The sequence below is a fragment of the Xiphophorus couchianus genome, chromosome 12 (assembly GCF_001444195.1).
Source record: "Xiphophorus couchianus chromosome 12, X_couchianus-1.0, whole genome shotgun sequence".
Classification (NCBI taxonomy): domain Eukaryota; kingdom Metazoa; phylum Chordata; class Actinopteri; order Cyprinodontiformes; family Poeciliidae; genus Xiphophorus; species Xiphophorus couchianus.
The window spans coordinates 28,571,167-28,590,042 of NC_040239.1; the positions used below are offsets into that span (position 1 = coordinate 28,571,167).

Consider the following 18,876-nt stretch of genomic DNA (forward strand, 5'->3'; position numbering starts at 1 on the left):
AAATGTGTTTGTGTAGCATGCATATCATTATTGTTGAACAATCAAGAAGTCTTCTATTAATGATCTTTTTTTATGTTTAAGTTTATGTGGATGGTAACTGCCTCAAAACATTTATTGGTTTTGATGCAGACAGAGTAGATATGTACAACAGTGTTGCTACAGTGCAAGTTACAAAGTGACATGAGATACAGATTTTTTTTTTTACCGTTTTTCTGTTTTGTAGCTACATCTAAGCACAGTTCTCCCCTTTATCCAATGCATCTTGGTGTACCCCAAGGTTCTGTTTTGGGGCCTCTTCTGGCTTTATTGTATTGCATCTGCTATGCAAATGATATTCAGCTGTTTACCTCATTTTACCCAAATGAAATCCACACTTAAATTGTGCTTAGACTCTAGTAAACAGTAGATGGAAAACATTTCCAATTCTTTATTAGCTTGCGTATTTCTAATTTCAGATTCCAGGCTTAAAACTGAATCCATTGCGTCTCTTCAGACCTCTAAGCTACCATCCTATTGCATTAAAAATAAATCACAATCTCACTGTTTTGTTTGTTTTCTATGATGATAAAGTTATATGCTTGCGGCATATAGCCTAAATGATTGTTGCACAAAAAGATGTGAACTACAATCTTAAATGTTAACAACTATAAGGACAAATGTGAAATTAGAAGGTCGAACTCCGAAGCAGCAGCGCCGAGAGGTGAGTTGGCTTGAACTTCTGTGGCAATATTCATATTGACAGAAATCCCACTTTTCATGCAGAGCCTGTATGTTCTTCATATTTTTCTCAATGTGAAGAAGCCCAGTGAAACCAGATTAGATGAGAGAAACAGGGGAAGCAGACTGGATTAAATGATGAAACTCGAACTACGCAGCAGATTCTTTCAAAGACAAGCTTCAGGCTGTTATCGTTCTAAAACCCCTCAACTATTAAAAAAGAAATCTGAGTCATTCCACCCATGTATTTTTCTGACAAATTCTAGTGGCTGATACTGTTGATTTGACTTTCCCACATCATTTCATGTAGTGGAGTCTTACTGTTAACTTTCAAGATGTGGAAACAGGAGATATGCACTTTTAAAGGCTAATTTCTTTTTTCAATCAATACAGTAAAGAGCGGGAGGTGAAGGCAGACAATAGACAAGAAGTAGAAAAAACTGACCTTGTTGGAGTTCTAAACTTTGTATGAATGTCACGCAAAATCACCGTTTAGTTCATGCAATGACTGACGTGCAAATCTGTAAAAGTTATATCGAGGTAAAATGTAAAGATAAAAGACAATATTCAAAAAATTCTGCTGGCTAAGTGTAAGAAAAAAATAAAATGTTGGTTATTACCGGTTAACCTCATGATGTTTGGTTATAGTTTACTTGTGCAAAAATGACAAATGTACAGGTTCCAGTTAAAAATAGCATTTACACAAAAGCTGTCTTCCCAGAAATGTCTTTGGCTGATAACATGAAAAAGGTTAAGCATATCTGACTGGATTACACATCAGATGGTAGAATATTTTCCGTGAACACTTAATCCTTTTCCAGGGATGGAAGGGGACCTGTTTTTTGTTTCAGTTCAACTCTGGACAGGTCGCCATGACATCACAGGACAAATCATGCAGTCTGGAAGAGCAATGCATAAAAAAGATAAATCCAACTTGGCTGGAACCACAATATGATTAATCCTCTTTAGCTGAATGATTGGGCTCTTCAAATTTTTCTGTTTTTTAAAATTTTTTATTATTGGTTAAAGCTGCAGTATGTGCCTTTTATTAATGTCTTTTACATATTTGTTAAAACTGTCACCGTGTTGTGACAGAATGTTGTGAGACAGATAATCTGTGAAAACATCAAACTCATTCACTTCCTCCCTGAGCTACTATAGCCGTCTGAAGAAACGCACAGCTCCCGAACAAAAACAACCAATCAGAGCCAGGAGGAGGGGCTTAACGCGTTCAATCAATACTGCTTAATACTGCTTAAGCGCCACGTTGAAGATGATTGACAGTCTGCTGGCTTTGATTTGCTGTTTCTAGTTGGCATTGGAAGCACTGGGAGAAGGTAGAGGGACTTGACTTTTTTCCACAGATTATTTGTCTCATGCACATGCTAATAATGTCACAACATAATGACAGTTTCAACAAATAGGTAAAAAAAATATCATTTTACTGCAGGTTATATAAACAATTTTTCAGATTTATTAAACTACAACCATTGTATCCGTTTATCCGGGCATTCAAAAAATATACATTAGAGTGTGTGCCTTTATTTTATTGCATCAGTATGTTGTATGCATAATGTGCTCTGAACTTCTTATAGTATTTGTAAAGACAATTAACATGACTTTCATAAGGAGATAAGTAGGGTTGGCTTGTGGAAAAGTACAGAAAACAATACCACCAGTCAGGTGGAGAAGGACTGGCGGCCAGCTCTGGGTTCTGACCTGCAGCTCCAAACCTCAGCTGGACTTTGCAGCTAAAAACTGAGAGGAACAAAGCATCACACTGAGACTTTCCCCCACAATCCACCATCCGTTATGGATCTCATTCTGTTCGTGTTACTAATAGAACACCATGATATTATACAACCTTCACAATTTTCTATGAAGATAATCCATTTATGCTTTTACGTTACCCTCACGTCTTTCCTCTGCCACTTCCCATCAGTGATTAAAACCAAACACCAAAATGTCAGGACAGGTTCCAGCTGAGGAGGTCTTATCACTTCATGTGAAGGTGGAATAACTGCAGTGATGTACGCTCTATTTCCATCCATCCATCCATTTTCTGTTCACCCTTGTCCCTAATGGGGTCGGGAGGGTTGCTGGTGCCCATCTCCAGCTACGTTCCAGGCGAGAGGCGGGGTACGCCCTGGACAGGTCGCCAGTCTGTCGCAGGGCAACACAGAGACATACAGGACAAACAACCATTCACACACAACACACACCCCTAGGGAGAATTTAGATAGACCAATTAACCTAACAGTCATGTTTTTGGACTGTGGGAGGAAGCCGGAGTACCCGGAGAGAACCCACGCATGCACAGGGAGAACATGCAAACTCCATGCAGAAAGACCCCGGCCGGGAATCGAACCCAGGACCTTCTTGCTGCAAGGCAACAGTGCTACCAACTGCGCCACTGTGCAGCCCCGCTCTATTTCCTTTTTTTAATTATTATTACTTTGACAGAATATTGTCATCACAGCTTTTGAGTTTGAGTCCCATCCTGTGAACTTTTAACTTCCTGTCTATTGAGCACGTTGAACTTTTATTCAGATGTAGTGCGCCCCTATAGTTCCCTGGATCGATTGCTTACTTCCCCAATCAAAAATGAGTAAAGTGATTAAAGTAGCTTGTGAAACTATTGATGTTGTCACATTACAACTAGGAGCTACAGTCCGTTTCATTGTAATAGAATAACACAAACTAAAACATAACTATGAAATAGAAGGAAAGGGATGCATGCTTTGTTTTTGAAAGGGCTATTCATTTGATATTTTTGAATTTTGAATTTAATTGAATTGCCCATTAATCTGATAACATTAAGTTAAGTCCAATTCAGTCCAGTTGACTACACACTGTGTGTGTGTGATTTATTCTCAATAAATGCAGGACGGACGGCCCTGGAAGGACACCTGTTGCAGAAAACAAAAAATGTAGACTTGGACAGAGATTCACCGCAGGAAATGAACCCCAGACATACAGCAAGATCTACTGTACAGTGGAGTGGTTTAAATCAATCAAAATCATGTCTTGGAGTGGCCTAGCCCAAGGATCTGAAACCTGAGGTTCAGATACTACAGTGGCTCCTGAGACTTTCCCCAGTGGTTCTTCAGAACTGAACATAAGATAAAGAACCAACAAATGTTCCTTGATATAGCTATAATATTTTCTTGTCATTTAGTTGAAAAGGATCTGCTTTTTTATGTTGTGATGTATCCTTTTATGTTTTGTGAAAATGTTGCGTTTTTCCCTTTCTTCAAAACCTTTAACGTTTTAGAAAAATATGGTTCTGCACAAATCAGAACAAATTCTCTGTAATAGACCTTAATCAAAAATGATAAGTCATCTTTTTCCAGAAGATCAGGTAATATTTGCTGCTCCAAGTGACTTTTATCTACTTGAAACGAGGGAAAAACGGCTCCCTGCAGATCCATGACCTAGTCAAAGCCCAGTCCTATAGAATAGAAAATCTTAAAAATAAATTAAAAAATTCAGTTGGTGTAAAACTGGAAAACAAACTGAGGTGTAATTGCAGTGAATGGTGATTCTAAAAAGTATTAACTTAGTGGGAGAAATTAAATTGTTTGTCACAACTTTGAGTTTTATTTGTAAAAAAAAAAAAAGAAAAAGAAAAAAAAGGTTGAAAACTGTCAAAGGTTTTCATTTCAATTAACAGGTAAAATTTATGGAAATCTTAAGTGAGGTACTGTATACATTTATTAATATCTGCATATCAGCCCATGCTAGCCCCTACTTCAACCTGCCATCTCCCAACATGCTGTTGACTTGTCGGACATTTTGGATAAAAGCGTCGGCTAAATGAATGTCATTTAAATCTAACTCATTTAACACCTGTGCAGGTGGATCACGGCTTTGTTGGGATTTTGGAAACAAAGCAGATGTATGGGAAGGTAACCCGAACATGACGGTTCGATCCGAATTATTCATCTGTGATTAAACGTGTGAAATGCAGATCCAGAGTGTGTCTTCACCCAGCACCTGCTTCACATGTAAATGAGTCCAATGATTCATACTTTCCCGTTACAGTGTTGGCACAGCAGCACAGGCGCCAGTGGAACGAGATGTGATTTTTCACAGGACAGACATTGCTCTTGAATGTAACCTGCTCCTGTGTTTTGCAAACATTAGAGCCTCATATGAGTCTGATCAAATGGCTGAGAGAGAAGCCAGGGAACCTTAGAAGGCTGCAGGTCGGATATTTGAGCATGTTTCTGGGTATTTTTCTGCGGCGCAACGCCACATGTTCTCCTGCTCCTCAAACAGACACCCAGGGAATCATCCTGGTCATTACCAGCAGTGTATCAGTTATCAGGTAAATTAAATTAGGCAATGTTGTATGTTTCATATAGAAGACTCCATCAAAGTAACTCTCTGGGGAAGAATCATGATATTAGTGTCACAGATGTGTATTCATACTTTATATATATATATATATATATATATATATACAGCTCTGTAAAAAATGAACAGACCACTGCACTGAACCCCATTGAAAACCTCATGGTTATTCCACCAAATATTAATTTCTGAACTCTTCCTGAGCTAATACATTAGTATTGTTGTTTCTAAATGAATATGAACTTGTTTCCTTTGCATTATTTGAGGTCTGAAAGCTGTTTCTTCTTGCATAGTTTTCGTTATTTGGACCGTTTCTCATTTTCTGCAAATAAATGCTAAATTCTTGCTTGGAATTTCGGAGATGTTGTCAGTAGTTCATAGAATAAAAGAACAATGTTCATTTTACTCAAAAATATACCTATGAAAAGTAAAAGCAGAGAAACTGATCATTTTAAGTGGTTTCTTTGTGGAAGTGCTGTTTTTTGTGCAATGTAGTGCTGTGGAGGCTTTGAGTAAAGCCAACTAATAGAAATTAACGCTGCATTCAGTGTCAGAGCTGCACCGTGGCACAGTTAGTAGCACTGTTGCCTTTTTTTAGCAAGAAGGTCCTGGGTTTGAATCCCAACCTGGAGTTTGCTGGTATGGATCTAATGTGTGTAGCTTTAAATGTAGGTTTCTGGATTGGGATGCTTAGCACCCCCTAGTGGTGTCTGTGAAAACAGAAAGATCCAGCACAGTGGGCATGACAGACCTGCGTTTTTCCTGCTAATGTTTAGTTCACAAAATCTGTAACTAACCAAATATGTTGTTCAGTTAATTTATTGATAAAAACATTCGGCTCTGGTTACAGTGTGTCCCACAAAACAGTGTTTAGCAAAGTAGAAAAGGTTTTAACCAGACTTATGCATTGCTAGCTTGTGTTGAATTTTATCGGGAATTAGCGTTAGCATAGTAGCAGACCAGACGGTTTCTCATAAGTTTACAAGTTAGTTAGCATTAGCAAATGCTAACTGCTTATTACGTTGACGTTCACACGCACAATACAATTGTGTGATGTTTTGTGTATGTTTATGTCTTTCTACGCAGAGTGGGTTGAGCTTACAGACAGCACTGCAGTTGTTAAGACTTGTAAAACAACACACTAAAGATTTTTATTGGTCTTTTTTCAGTTTTATGACATTTCTATGGAAAAAAACAATGGAAGTAAGAAGTACTAGTAGAGGGCCTAAGAAGAACACTGACATGCTGAAAAGGTTGGATGGAGGACCGACTTTGGGCACCACTAGCATGGTTGTTTGTTCTCTCTCTCTCTCTCCATTATTTATACACCTCTTCTCTCTTTTCTCACTGGTTTCTCTTGTTATTTTCCTGTTTCTTCCCTGCTGTATTTTCCATTGGATTTTCAGTTTTTGTTCTCCTCTGCCTCCCTGTGTTTGAATCTTTTTGTGTGCTTTTTTTCCTCCTCTTTTCTTTAAATCTCGCATCCATCCAACACCTCTGCCTTACTGCATTTTGATCCACCATCACCGCGTGAAACATGACAAAAATCAAGTCGTCGGTAAAGTAACTATTACTTTTTCAAGTAACTATGCCATCACTGCATCTGAATGCGTCCCCTAATTTTTCCAAAAGTGGTTATTCATTTATCCTTATTTTTTATTTTTTTTATTTTCCCCAAATCACTAATGGCAAAAAATACACCTTACGCCATTACTTTAGGAAGGTGCTTTACATAAAAAAAAGTTTAGTTCATTGGAGTTACAAAGCCTTAAGGGTTACATAGCCTTATGACTTAGTGACTCTTTCCAGATTAACTTTGTTTCTCACCTGTTCTGCTTTTTTAGAGTACAAAAGGCTCCACTGATGTGTTTCTCGTTCCCATATGTCAGGCATTAATCAAGCCAGGGTGTGATCTGTCATTGTTAATTTAATAAGAAGGAATGGCTGCTATATTTATATGTAGAAATCACTGTTGCCCCTCTTACCGAACTTGCTTCTAGCTTAGGAATTGTTAATTGACACAAAGCAGCAGAACACAAATAATTTTCTGCTATTTAAACACATACAGAAAACATGTAGCAGTTAAAAGTAGCAATTTTCTCAATGAATTAGATTTTTAAAGCAGAATCCCTGTTCTGCTTTAAAAAAATCCAGTGCCACTGCTGACCTCTGAACCCTAAGCAGCAGCTGCCTTGGTTCAACTCCGGATAAAATCAACCCGGTCAAGTTCAGGTTATCGGTGTCTCCTCCTCTGAGTTATGATTTTTTATTTATTTATTTTTTTAAATTAACCAACCTCCAGTGAAGTCAGCTGTTGTGTTTTGTTCTTTGCCTGACCGTAACGGCGGACCTCTGCCTGCTGCATTACAGTAAGAAGAAGAAGAAGAGGTGTTGGAGCTATCGGAGCCCACCTCTCCCCCTCTCTCCTCCTCCCGCTGCCATTGGTCGGAGCGCAGCAGGCTCCGGTGCCGACGATGCTTTGAAAGGGGGGAGTAAACAGAGAGCGCACGTCTCTCCCGCTGCGCGCACACTGCACGCACGGCGAAAGTGGAGTGAAGATGCTGGTCCCCCCTCGACCGGCAGCCCAGTCCGCCAGCCGTCCTCTTGTCCCCCTGATTGTTTTTCTGCTGCCAGCCCGTCACGCTGCCTCTGTGCCCGCTTTACGTGAGGAATCCGGAGCGGCAGCAGGGGGAGGCGAAGGGAGACGCGAGGGATCCGGAGAGCCGTCACCTCTATAGCGCATCAGTGGGGAGCTATGGATGCGCGGACAAAAGGACGCTTTCTCTTCGCCGTGGGCCTCCTGTGTGGGTTTTACTGGCCGGCATCAGTCACCTCCAAAGGTAGGAGCTTCCTCTCCGTGAAGCACGCATGGTTACTTTGCGCTCACTGACTGTTTTCTGCGTGCCAACCCTCGTGGTTGCGCACCACTTGTCGCCTGAATTAAAACGTTACGTTATTGACCCGGGGGTGTTGTAAATACTCCAAAGCGCACACGCAATCACCAGAATGCGTTTTCATTCATCCCCGTCTTTTAAAATTTTATTTATTTATATATTTATTTATTTTTTGCTTTGCGCTGGAGTAGCTCGTCCTGATCCCCGTCCCCCATAGGATGCGCAGCTTATTGAATCGTGAAGCTTAAAACTTCCGCTGTCAGCCGCTGGAGCTGCTTGTTCGTCACTGGGGTCGCTGCTGATTCCCCTGTTTCACTTGTTCTGAAATAAATCCATCAGATCGAGAGCACGCTGCGTGGAGGAGAGCGGCGGCTGATGCAGGCACGCCTGTGCAACAGGCATGGTGCGGTTTTTTTTTTTTTTTTTTTTTTTTTTTTTAAATAATCTGTTCAGAAAAAAATTGATTTATGCAGCAAAAAAAACAACAAAAAAACACCATACAATATGTGATCAAGATGCGCCTTCAGTGATTCTGTTAAAGAACGTTTGCTGCAGATGTAATATGAAACCTTTTTGCAAACGATCTGCATGCCGGTTCACACCAGCGGTGGTGAAGCTCAGCTCCTCTACACACCGTGTTGCTGCATTTTTCACTCAAACAAACCAAAAAAAAAAAAAAAAAAAAAAGAGAGAAAAGACTCCAACATTTCTGATTTAGACCAAAACAGCTGAGTGTTTTGGTCCAAAGCTGGTCTCTAAGCTGCTGCACTAAGATAAAACCAAAATAAATTTCCTGTAATTCTGTGAATTGAACGACAACAAAACCTTCTTGGTACTTTGTTCCAAGAAGTACCAAGATTGTAAAATTCCCCAATCTGCCTCCCACACATCTGTATTATGTGCTGCTAACTCTCCAGCCTTTTCTCTGTGTTCTCCTGCTGCTGTAGAGGACGACAGGGTGCAGTCATGGTGTTTGTCAGAGATGTTTCTTCTGTGGATGAACACTGAAAAGTTGCTTCATGAAGTTTGACTGGCTGTTGTGATGTATTTAGGTTGCGGCGTACAGAGGGTGAGCGCCCGCCTTTTCATTGTACATGTGGAGACTGTTGGATCGCGTGGCTTTTATCGTTCTGCCATGCTGTCACCTCCTGCTGTGCAAAGACAATCAGAGACTCGGCCCATAATAACTGCTTGACCCAGATAAACCCGACGTTTCTGCAGATTTGGAAAGTTAAAATAAGGTTTGTGGGCTTATGCTGAGAGATGCAGGTTTCCGGTTTTCTTTCTGGGAATATGGCAAACACTGATTCCAAAAAAATGTTTAAAAAAAGGGGCCACACATTGCTTGATAGAAGTAAAGGTTTTGAAATTTTTACTATGCTCAGAACAAACGGCATCACGGACTGTGTTTAAGCTCCGATAGAACAGAAAAGCTTTTAGGTTTTATCCAGATTACTACCGGCAGGAATAAAAAGGGTTTTCATCGATGACCAGTTCATTTGTGCATCTTTACAAAAGTTTCATGTTGTTTTTTCTAAGTTTGCATCTTTTCACCTGTATTAAAAGTGGATTGTAAGGCTGCAACTAACAATTATGTTAGTAATTAGTAATTCTGACGATTAATCGGATAACAAATGTTTTACTGAAATGCAGTAACAGCTTTACTTATATTATTGGAGCAGAGGACGCATCTAAAAAGTACTTCTAACATCGACATGTGAAGAGGTCATCTCTGCTTGACTTCTCAACAAATCAGTGTAGGGATAATCTGATATTGCTTTTGTAGAATTTGATCCAGGTGAATAAAAAACTAACTAGAACATCTTTACAGACAAAGACGGGTTTTTTTTGCTAAATGCAAAATGTATATATTTTCTGCACAGTTTTGGCTTTACTGCTCTGAGTGTTTGTTCTTCCATTTTGTGGCTTCATACCTGAGCTAACGATTGATCAAATGCTGAATTAGTTGGTGAGTGTTTCAATAATTGATTCATCATTGAATCGCTTCGTCTCCAGGGGACATGCTCTCTTCAATTTTCAAAACCAATCACAAACAAAAAGAACTTTTGGAACTGCATCCCTTAAATTTCTATATAACTTCATATTTATTTCCTGGAATCCCACGGCCCAGCCGCTGCTGCTGTAACTTAAAAAGAGAAACTCGCGAGGAAGAAAAATTGTTTTCTGCTCCCACTAATCAGACCTAATGAATATCAAATTAAAGCTGCTTTTGCAGGTAAAGCATATTTATTATTTGGTACTTTGCACAGCAGGGGCATAATAGAATGAAGTGAAAACTGCTTCTTTGTGTTTTTGTTGCCCTAAGTGGGATTCTTGATGAATGGAGGGATCCTACAGAGTGTGTTTCATTTTTCTCATTCTGAATTCTATGGTGGGAGTGAAATGATGGAGCTACGCCTGATGATATTGAAACTATTAAAATGCTCAGAGTTTTTGTGAGGTAAAGGTGCCATTAAGCCAGGAAAATCTGAATAAAAGGAATAACCAAAGGAGCAGAAGTGGCCAGGATCAAGATACCCTGAAGGTCATCAGAAGTTATTACCGGAGTATGATGACCCTTGTAAATGATGACCCATAGTTTAAGAAGCGCCTCTTTCAACTCCTTGTGAAAAGGCTCATAATGAAACCCCGGCTTACCATTCCACTAAACCAATTTTCATTCTTCTACAGATTTTCTCCCCCCTATTTAAATTCTCATACATCTTCTAACCAGATTGGTAAAATCGAGTTTTTTTCCACTAATAGTGATGGTTGAAATTGAAACACCAGAAAACAACAAAAGCACTTCAAGGCGAGCTGCATCGATAAGCTGCACTTAGAACTCCTGTCATTCTCTGACTCTTGATACCAAAGGAGTCATCATCAAAAAAGCTCATAGAAGGGAAAAGAGATCAATAAGTCGTGGCTCCAGAGAACTCGGGCCAGATGGAGTGTTTACTGCCTTTTTCACATTCAATTTGACAGCGTTTCACATGTCGGATTTGTCAGCGAATGCACCTCCGAAAGGAAGCCACGCCACAAAACGTAACCTGTTAGCGCTTAGCTATGAAACTGTTTTTGTTTTAATTAGCATTTAATCATTTGGCTATGTTGGTATTCATGTATAAATTGTAAAGAGGACTAAATGTGATTTATTATTTATCCTGATGAGAATGAATAAATAAAAGGCTTACACCTGTAACCATGGTGAAGCAAATAGTGCGCAAGTACAGGCAGCTAAAGAGAACATGCCAGTTTATAGAAACAGACTTTGACCAAAGTGTTTTACAAATTAGGCAATGATAAGAACGGCAAGAATATAAAAAAATATTTAAAAAGTAAAGCAAAATATATACTGCAACTGTTAGTTTCAAACTCTGCTAGAATCAAACACTAAACATATGCTGTGCTGGTCTACTGAGCAGATTCTGTGCTACTTTTAGAAGTCTTCTATTAATATATTTATCTCACAAGTTCCCCTGCTTTTTCTGTTGTTTCCACAAAAAATAAATTTCTAATTAGGCTTTAAAAAAATCTGAACTTATTGTAGACTTGTTCATGTTCATTGGGATGGACTTTTATATTCCATCTCGATGAACAATTCCACATTTGATCTTTGCAGAATATCTTTCATGTCAACCAGTCTAAACTTATCCCAGCCATCGTTGCTCTATTCACAGTAAGTTGTGGAATAATAGCTTAGAGTGATACAGTTAAGTGTTTTTATTGAGTATTTTCATGGTGGTTATGCATTCTTTGATGACTAGACCCTGTTACAAATGGGGTGGGCTGTGCATGCTGCAGCTAAAGCTAACAGGAGTTGTTAAAACTGTTAAAACTCTCTCCCAACGAATGTTTTAATCACCACTATTCCAGTGAGGTGGACTTATCTCTTCTTTCGCTTTCTTTCCATTTAGATGGATGAAATAAAAACAGTCTAAAAATTTCCCAAACTAACAGTAGTGAAGCTAAATGTGGCTAATGTAAGCTTTTCACTGCTTGTGCAGTCTGCTGTAGCAGTCCCTGTTTGGGACTTAAAAGATAATTTAATAGCAAAACATTCGATTTTTTGTGATCACTTTGCTTTTCAAGTGATTAATTTACCACTCTATTTAGTAATTAATAGATTAAGCATCAACTTTCCAAAAAGGTTGGAAGCTTACCTTTAGAAATCTTACTGATTCCTAAAAGGTATAGCCATTTTGTTCAAAACTATTAAAGCATAACTCCCTCAAAATAAAGTTCTGTATTACGCATTGTAAAATAGTGTTGGAAGTACATAGTACATAAGTTTGCCATTTTGACTAAACTAATTCTTAAATTAGCTAGCATTTAATAATTTAGAGCTAACAGAACTCATCGACAAAACCTTTCAATACAATCTATGGTCTTAAAGCATAAATATTCATACTGGACTGTTATATTCTATAGATCATTGAATGGGCTATTTCATATTTTATTTGGTACATATTTGTGGTGTGATTTTGTGAGGACTACACAGATTGTTTTGGTTTAAACGCATCTGGAATTAGAGTAACACTAATTAACACACTCAATATTCACAATTCATACTGAACTGTGCATCATTTTATTGGTCCTATTTTTATCTAATTTAACTGTTTGTACCTTTAGTAGTTTAATGTCACCATACTTTTATGGTTAGATGTCTCGCAGCTGTGCTGAGCAGCGAACAAAAAGAGACTGGGTACATGGGGTTTAATGGGAGGATCCAGCAAGGAGTGAATGATGGAGAGGTGGTTAAATAATAGGAGTTTGAATGATGGAACAACAGATCGGTGCTAATTAGGAAACAAGGTGTAGGTGAGAGGTCAGAGGGCAAGCTGAGGGAGGGAGGGAGAGAGCGATGGCACATGGAAACAAGGAGGAGCAACACCAACAGGGGAGGAGGAAACGTAATCAAGAAAAACTAGACAGAGAAAACAACGGACATAATCAAACTAAAATAACTAAGAAAGAAAATGTTTCAAACTATAAACCCTGAAAACACACAAACACACCCTGATATCCTGACAGACCTATTATTTTTCAAACCTAAACCTTATTTAAGTATTTGTAGCTAGCCACAGTTTGAGATTCATGAAATGTTTGGTATATTTGTGAAACGCACACAAACCACCTCAGATTGAGATATGCAGGAAAATCACGACGCATAGACTGAATTGTTGCTTCCACCAAGCAGTTTTTGACTTGTGAAACGTTTCCTTGATTTGTTTGCCCTGATACTAGGGTTAAACTGGCCATGAAGCCAGTACCATTGGTATTTACAGAGAGGAACCTCAGGGTCGTGTTCTAAGTCATCTGTCAAAGATAGTCTGGTAACCAAGTGATTTAGGGTCACATTTACATCATAAGGGCAGAAAGTTCTTCAAATAATTTTGTTGAATTGTGAACACAGAGAATTACCACAACTTTCAACAGTGGAAAATAATAACAGCTTTATTTTCCACCTGACAGCAGCTAAATGTAATGCAAATGTAGGAAAAGCATGTTGAAAGTTCTTGCCTGTCAAGGTTTTTTTGATTCCACAAACAATATTTTTGATTAAAACAGTCTTTTTTTATTTGTATCCATGCTTATAAAAATCACAGCTGCATATTGTTTATATTTTTATATATTAGCAAAATTAAACAAAGGAACTGGTGGATGCTGGATCTGTCGTACATTTTGCTGGATGATAAATTGTCCCAAGTTTGCCCTCTCAGAGATTAATACACTTTAATTTAGTACAGAACATTCCACACTGGAAATGGAAGACATTTTAAATATTCACACTAAAACACAACCTAAAGCAATAAAAAAAACTGAGATAAAATCTACTTACTACTGAATAAATTTATGTGTCTGTAAACAAAATTACCCTTCAAAAAATATCATGAGAATGAAAATTGTTGAGCTCATTATATAGTCATACAATTAATTGCTTACTGTATCAGGCTTAGAGATGAACTACAGCGCCTGGTGATCCGTCTGCTGGACCAGCAAGAGTAAATAAAGGCCATGATGAAACTTCAAGTAACAGTTCATATTAAGTCATACAGAGGTTATGATCAGTCTGAGAATGCTTCAAACAATTTCAGGCAACAAAAAAATGTTCGCATTTAGAATTCTAAATTCTCAAACAGAAAAAACAAATGGCTTTGAAAAACTAACCTGGGATTCTCCATCTCCAGGAACACGTGACACCGTTTGCTTTACCATTTCTTTCTACGTGACCTCAGTCACACAGGCCAAAAAAAAAAAAAAAATGTCACGACTCGCGTCATTCCCACTCTCTACCAGCCGGAGTCCAGCCAGCCAGCCGGCCGGCCAGCAGCGGTCTGCTGCAGCAGCAGGACCTGACAGCTCCAGCTCGCACACAGCAGGACTTCAGCTCCCGACGATCAACGGCCGAAGTTATCTGGGCCCCTGGTGGCTTGAAACGAGACTTTCGTGTAGGGTCACGAACGAGGGCTCCTTCAGGCGCAACACATGAATAGCGCGGCCCGGGGGGCCGCTTTAAAAAGCTCTCCTCATGTCTCTCAGCTGTGATGAAACACGCGGGGGGTTATCTGAACACGCACATCTTTCTTAGCGCTGCCGTGATTCGCTTTTGATAAAGGAATCGGATTTCGCTTGTAAAGACCCTCTAACAGATCATGCTAAGAGGTTGTGGGAGTATTTTGGTAACATCTCTTGAAACCTGAATCCCGATGAAGCTATTGTTGATTTCACTTGTCATGCAGGTGCTTGATGATTAATTTATGTGCTGTGTGATTGAGCAGCAGTGTGGGTTCTGTGTAGAATATGAAGAGCGGTAATCGAGGGGATTTAATTAAAGTTTGAGTGTTGAAGTCATCCAGTTCATTTATTAGATATTCAGGATGTTGTGCTAATGATTACGAAGACAATATATTTTGTGAGATTTGAATATGGTAGCATTTGCTTACGTCTTGGAATGTGTGTCACTTCATTTGATAAACTTGAGCTGTTATTGTTGCACCAGCTGCAGTTTTCTAGCCAATTGCCCATTTATAAAAATCCTGACCTGCTGAATCCGATTTTGTTCAATGCCAATGTTTCAACCGATGCATCAACTCATGCTGATCCGATACAGAAAAACAGCTGAATTGACTTAAGATGTTTATGTTTTTTTTTTTTTTAATACAGACATAAATGTACTTAGTTAAGAATGTATTTGATAATTCTGCACAAGTACAGAACAGCTTCACAAGCTTGGTCAAAATATGTAAAAACAGAACTTTAATTTGTTCAGTCAGTGTAATTAGGAGTAGATCAGCCAATGTAAATAATTGGCTTTATTGATTATCTTGGTTAAACATGTAAAAATAAACTGCAGCAAACTTTCTTTCAGATGGTTCAGAAAGTGGAATGAGGAATTCTAAGATGATTTCGACCAATGCCCAATCTTGAATTTTTTTTTCCAATATTGGAACCGATACAGATATCAATATCAGATCAGTTCATCTCCGGTTTGACATGCAGGTTTATGCTTATTGCTGATTCCTCAAAATTAAGGAAATCTGGGCTGATTTATCAGTGCATCCCTAGCATACAGCATCTTCCCCACTCATGATGTGTACTTTTGTCAAACGTTGCTCAAGTAATCATCACTGCCTGGCCTGCCATGGCGTTCTCCTCCGTTCTGCTGCTGCTGCAGTCTCAACCCCTGCATTGCCCCTGACCCGAAATTTTTGACAATGGAAAAAAAAATATTTTTTTTTAAACTGTCAAAAACAACAAAATGTGGCTACTTTTGTTTTCCTTACAATGTATATATATATATATATATATATATATATATATACATATATATATATATATATATATATATATATATATCAAGGTTTTTTTATTTTGTTGCTCACAGGGCTTTCAGTGAAACGGACAAAGGTCAAATCTGTTATTTTCCTTGAGAGAAAGCAAAGGGGCTCTTTTATTCTGCCTGCAGATTCAAGAATGAATCATCATAGTCGGGCTGTCATAGACGGGGGGGGGACAACATGCGCAGTTGAGTGCCCAGATTTACATTTAAATGAAACCAAATGGCTGTACATTCAGAAATGATATACAGTAATGATGATGGTAATAAAAGCAAAGTCCTCTTTCATATTGGACCTGCTGCTGCTTGGAATTGCTGTCGTTTGGCAGGAATTTTCAGGTACAGTCAGTGAGTTATGTCTTTGCTATGTCAAGACTATTACCTTAACGTTTCAACGAGTAGATTCATCAGCATCCTGCCTAAGAGGCTTAATGTAGTCAGCAATCAGCCCCGCAGCTCATTGGGTTTTTCAGTTTGCTGCATGGCAGAATGGGGCTTATAAATTTTGCCCCCCCCCCCCACCTTCATCATGACTTATGAATCTGTAAGTTTCTGCCATTCCACAAGGCTCTCATCCATTCAGGTTTCTAAAAGTTATTTGGGGGTGTCATTTCTCTGGACCCAAGCCCAGCAATCATTACAGAAAGCCTGACGCATCTAAGTTCCTACATCGGTGGCAAACCCCCCCGCCACTGGGTAATCCAAGTTAAAGGTTTCATTTTAGATATATTTACTAAGGATCTTGTGTCTGGTTTCGCTGTGTGACACATTAAATACAAGTTTCAAACAAAATATATAAAAACTTTATAAAATGTGCACACACGTGTGTGTGTATATATATATATATATATATCAGAGGTTGCTCTAGACATTTTTGTTCTCCGTCATTTTGACCGACAGCATAAAAAAAAATCGATCATAAATTCTTCCTGGTTGCTTCTACAGAAATCTGCGCTAGTTCATCGGTCAGTTGGATCTGTCTGATCCAAGCCGATCAATTGAACTTTTTTTTTTAACCCTGTTTGTGGTTACTAGAAGTTTTTTGGGTGGTTTCGCTTCTCCAAAACGGACAGATGCTTCGTCTGTCACGCTTCTGTCTCCTTCTGGACGCGGGAGGGTAATGTCTTCCAGCTCCATTTGTTAAAACCGCTGGATGAGTAAAGTTTAATTCTTTGCAGCGTCCGCATTAGTTGTGCAGCGGACTGCGCATGCTATGGTCTAATTAACTTCTGCACCTTTGTTGTTTCCTCAAGATAAACTGCCGGCTCCTCTGTTTAGACTATAAATGGATTAGCTCAACATTGCATACTCTTTAGTTTTCTCTGGTCTATAATGGAGACTGAAAGGTTTGGAATACGCTTCTGAACCAGACGCGCTCCAAAGTGTCTGGTTCGTAACTCTTCAACACGCTGTGAGCTCCCGATCAGAAAGACGCATTTAGTTCAATGTCCCTGAAATGATATTCAGAAAGGATTTTTTTATTATTTGATTTTAGTTGCCTCTGCGATGGACACTTTGCGTAAAGTCTATAACGTCTGCCTGTGTGCACCAGTCAAGGGTGTGAATTATAACCTGTCAAATGGCCGATGGGTTTCAAATTTTCCCGTCGTTCAAAAGGTAAGGAGGTCTTCGAAGTATTCTGCCCACCGGCCCACAACGTCCCGAGTCAAGGTCAGCAGCACACTATCCCCACTATAAACAGTGTTGGTGCTGCTCTGCTTCCCCCTCCTCAGACGCCGGATGGTGAACCAGAATCGCCTCGAAGCCGTGCGGAAGTCTTTCTCCATGGCCTCTCCAAACACCTCCCACGCCCGAGTTCTTGCCTCAGCAACCACCCGAGCCGCTTCGCCCGCCGGTACCCATCAGCTGCTTTTGGAATCCCACAGGCCAAAAAGGCCCGATAGGACTCCTCTTTCAGCCTGACAGCATCCCTCACCGAAGGTGTCCACCAACGGGTACGCGGCTTGCCGACGCGACAGGCACCAACAACCTTGCGGCCACAGCTTCGATGAGCCGCCTCAACTGCAAGATATTTGTTGGTATACTATTGCAATATCCTGGTGGGATAGAATGGTATCTATTCCAGCTGACCTACATTTTCACAACTGTTGTGGGATTTTTTGGGGGGGGTTTACCATCTATCATCACGTCTGATTGTCTGGTTTAGAATGTTGAAAGGACTGATGAAAGATGTTAGCTACCAATTTAGGTCTTAAACTCTATTTGTAATATTTTCAAAAGGTATAAATTTTGAGGAGGTGAAACATGCATAAAACCTGGTAAAGGTGCATCCAACAGGCCAATTGTATGACTGGTATCATGGACACGCTGTACAGAGCAGTCCACCTTGTCTACAAATCAATTTTTACAGATTGACCTATTCGCTTATTTATTTCTTTCTTTTGCAGAGCGCATATCTAAGACGTTTGAGACAAAATACCATGCTGCAACACTACTTAACACTATTGGCTGGCTTTGCAAAGCAGCCAGTCCAGGAGTGCCTTTCTTTGTCCTTGGTGCTGATTGGCTGTAGACACAAGAGCAGAGATAAAGAAGACTGTAGCTGTTAGCCCATACAGTAGCACGGAGACGGTTTACACTGAGCGTAACATTGCATGTTAAGTTATATTTGGTGTTTAGGAGCATCTTTAGCAACCGTTTCAAGTGTTTGTGGATTTTAGTTATTTGCGTGTGCTATGGACCCTAACCCCACTGATCTGCTCCAAAGATTGTCAAGGTGCAAGGTGTTCACAGTCATTTTCTCTTGGAATTTTTATTTTTTTTTTACGTCTCAATGGCTGCTTAACTTCCTTATTTATTCCCAGTCTTTCCTGCCTACTGGGCTACATGCAATACCAGTCCAGCCCCCACCCTCGCCCCCCAATATTTAGGTGGTATTCACAAATAGCATCACACATGACATCCCAGGGCCCTGTTGCCCTTGACTTTTGATTTCTACAGGACCCCGCAAACATCTGTTAAGGATTGTTGCAAGAAATGTGAGAGAAGCGCCACCAGGGCGGGGTGAGACGGCCCATTCGGTCACAGCCCTAAATCATGGAACAAAGC

General features: G+C 39.6%; 1 protein-coding gene across 2 annotated transcripts in view; it reads left to right on the forward strand.

Annotated features, from left to right (window-relative positions):
- Positions 1-7,469: 7,469 nt before the first annotated feature.
- unc5db (unc-5 netrin receptor Db) overlaps positions 7,470-18,876 on the forward strand; it is a 228,525-nt gene continuing 217,118 nt past the window's right edge. The window contains exon 1 of one of the 2 annotated variants that reach the window (XM_028033289.1): positions 7,470-7,913. In XM_028033289.1, the coding sequence (XP_027889090.1) occupies positions 7,829-7,913 (85 nt within the window). In that variant the 5' untranslated portion in view covers positions 7,470-7,828. The remainder of the gene's footprint in view (positions 7,914-18,876) is intronic. The other variant, XM_028033290.1, reaches the window with a different exon arrangement.